At 37.4% G+C, this 2,540-nt stretch overlaps 2 protein-coding genes across 2 annotated transcripts; both read right to left on the reverse strand.

The window, feature by feature from the left end:
* Positions 1-543: 543 nt before the first annotated feature.
* On the reverse strand, positions 544-901 carry SPOG_05011 (uncharacterized protein; the record flags this gene model as incomplete). Its single annotated transcript, XM_013170567.1, has 1 exon — positions 544-901. A coding segment is annotated over one exon (358 nt), but the record flags the coding sequence as incomplete, so codon positions are not given.
* A 782-nt stretch (positions 902-1,683) lies between these two features.
* SPOG_05009 (uncharacterized protein) lies at positions 1,684-1,945 on the reverse strand (the record flags this gene model as incomplete). Its single annotated transcript, XM_013170568.1, has 2 exons — positions 1,684-1,866; positions 1,913-1,945. 2 exons carry the CDS (start codon positions 1,943-1,945, stop codon positions 1,684-1,686), a joined length of 216 nt encoding a protein of 71 aa, XP_013026022.1.
* Between the last annotated feature and the right edge of the window lie 595 nt (positions 1,946-2,540).

Raw genomic sequence — 2,540 nt, forward strand, 5'->3', positions numbered from 1 at the left:
CCACACATAAACACAACACAGGAAAGACAACAAACATTCGCAAGTCGCAACAGAGAGTCGTAAGACACAGACAAAGTAGTAAATAGAAGAGACAGGTAGAAGAAAGTAGGGCACAAGAGACATGGGCGACACAGAGTGAGAGGACTGATCAGAAGTCAAGGATGCATATGAACATATAAACATAGTTGTATAATTATATAAATAGATAATAACATAAATTACATAATTACATAATTACATAATTACATAATTACATACTAACAGGGAGAATCGCAAAGACAGTCGTAGACACAGAGACTTAAACATAAACATAAACATAAACATAGACAACGGAAGATACGAATAAAGAGTAACGGAATAAAAGAGAACACAGTCGCTAAAAATACAGTGGCGTATAAAAAAATAAAAAATAAAAAATAAAAAATAAAAAATAACAGAAACATTCGTAAGACAAACACATGGGAATGAGATGTAGTGAGAGGGAAAAAGGTAGAGAGCAGATGAACCCAAGTAGAAGAGAGACACTAGCAAGACATAGGCAAGCTAACAAGGGGAAACATGAGTGGAAACATAAGTATAAACATAAATATAGAAATTAATATAATCGTAGAAATATAGACGGACATACAGATAGAGATAGACAAGGTAAACACAGTCAGTTGGCAGAGGTCTTGATAGAGAACACATGAACAAAACAGACATGAGGAATCTGGCAAAGCTTTGCACAGGCAGAAATGAACGATGGTTAGCAAATTGTAACGCATTTTGTACAGAGATTCTCGCAAAAGCGAATAGTGACAGACTGGTAAAAGAGAGAGACAGATTGTTGAGAGGAAGTAAGTCGCAAAGCAAGAGAGGCAGAGAGGTAAGACAAGGTAAGACATGGTAAGACATGGTCATTCGTAAGAGAACCGAACGATATAGATGAGAAACATAGTAGTTTGCAAAGTAAGAGAGGGACTTTAGTTGAAGAAGCACTAGCACTAGCACTAGCACACAGCGAACAAGTAAACAGTTGGGCAGGTAACTCGAGAGATGAAGAGTATAAAACTATGAAGAGAAGAACCCATGAACACATAAACACATAACACAACAAATTAACAAATAACACAACACATAAACACATAACGCATTAACAAAGTTAAATAACTCACAACCCAAGTAATTGCTTGGTGCATAAGACATAACTCAAGTATTCTCGTAAACTTGTGACACACTAACATATTTTCGTTAAATAACACAGTTGAAAGATGTAGGAAATAATATTATCGTAGAGAAATTAGTAGAGACTGTCATGACTAGTGGTAGCCAACGTATCGTAACACACGCAGCGCAGGTCTAGTTTGCTCGCAAAGCTAGGTACGCTAACACACAATTGAAGAGTTGAGCAGGTGAAGAGAAGAACAGGGAAACAGGTAAACAAGTAAACAAGTAAAGCGATGAACAAGTGTAGAGAAGAACACATTAAGAAAGTTAGCAAAGTTCAATCACCTTAACCGTATAAGCCAAGTAAATAACATAAGAACAGAAGAACCAGTAACCGGTAACCGAAGTAACTGCTTGGTGGATAAAACATAACTGTAGTATTCTCATAAAATTGGAACACATTAGTACCATTTCGCTTAATAACACACTAACAAAGTCGCAAATAATATGATCGTAGAGACAGCAATACACAGTGTGTCAGTGAGTAGTACAAGCAAACTTTGAAATATTAACAATTTTTCGCTGAATAACATACTCGAAGGAAGTCGCAAACTGTATTGATGCAGTGAGAATAGTACAGGCAGTGTCAGTGAATAACCCTGGCAGACTTTCAATTTTAACAAATTTTCGCTGAATAACACACTCGAACGAAGTCGCAAACTGTAGATAAATTAGTACACACTGTTAGTGAATAACCCAGGCTGACTTTTAATTTTAAGACATTTTCACCGAATAGCATACTCGAAGGATATCGCAAACTGTATTAGCGTAGGTAAATTAGTACACACACTAACTGCAAATGACCCTGGCTGACTTTAAATTTTTTAACAAATTTTGACTGAATAACACACTCGAACGAAGGCGCAAACAAGAATAGCGTAGATAATTTAGTGCACACTAAGTGCAAATGACCCTGGCAGACTTTGAAATATAAAAAAATTTTCATCGAATAACACACTCGAAGGATATCGCAAACAAGAATAGCGTAGATAAATTAGTACACACTGTTAGTGAATAACCCAAGCTAACATACCATAACACACTCTAGCAAACCCCACCGAGCTTCTGCCACCCACCCAAAGTTAGGTTACGGTTACCGAGGCTGAGGATAAAGTAAACACAAGCGAAGCGCCCCAATCTCAAAGTTACTTGGGTTACTTGGGTTACTTGGGTTACTTGGGTTACTTGGGTTACTTGGGTTACTTGGGTTACTTGGGTTACTTGGGTTACTTGGGTTACTTGGGTTACTTGGGTTACTTGGGTTACTTGGGTTACTTGGGTTACTTGGGTTACTTGGGTTACTTGGGTTACTTGGGTTACTTGGGTTACTTGGG

Source organism: Schizosaccharomyces cryophilus (genome assembly GCF_000004155.1).
Source record: "Schizosaccharomyces cryophilus OY26 unplaced genomic scaffold supercont4.11, whole genome shotgun sequence".
In the NCBI taxonomy this organism is placed as follows: Eukaryota; Fungi; Ascomycota; class Schizosaccharomycetes; order Schizosaccharomycetales; family Schizosaccharomycetaceae; genus Schizosaccharomyces; species Schizosaccharomyces cryophilus.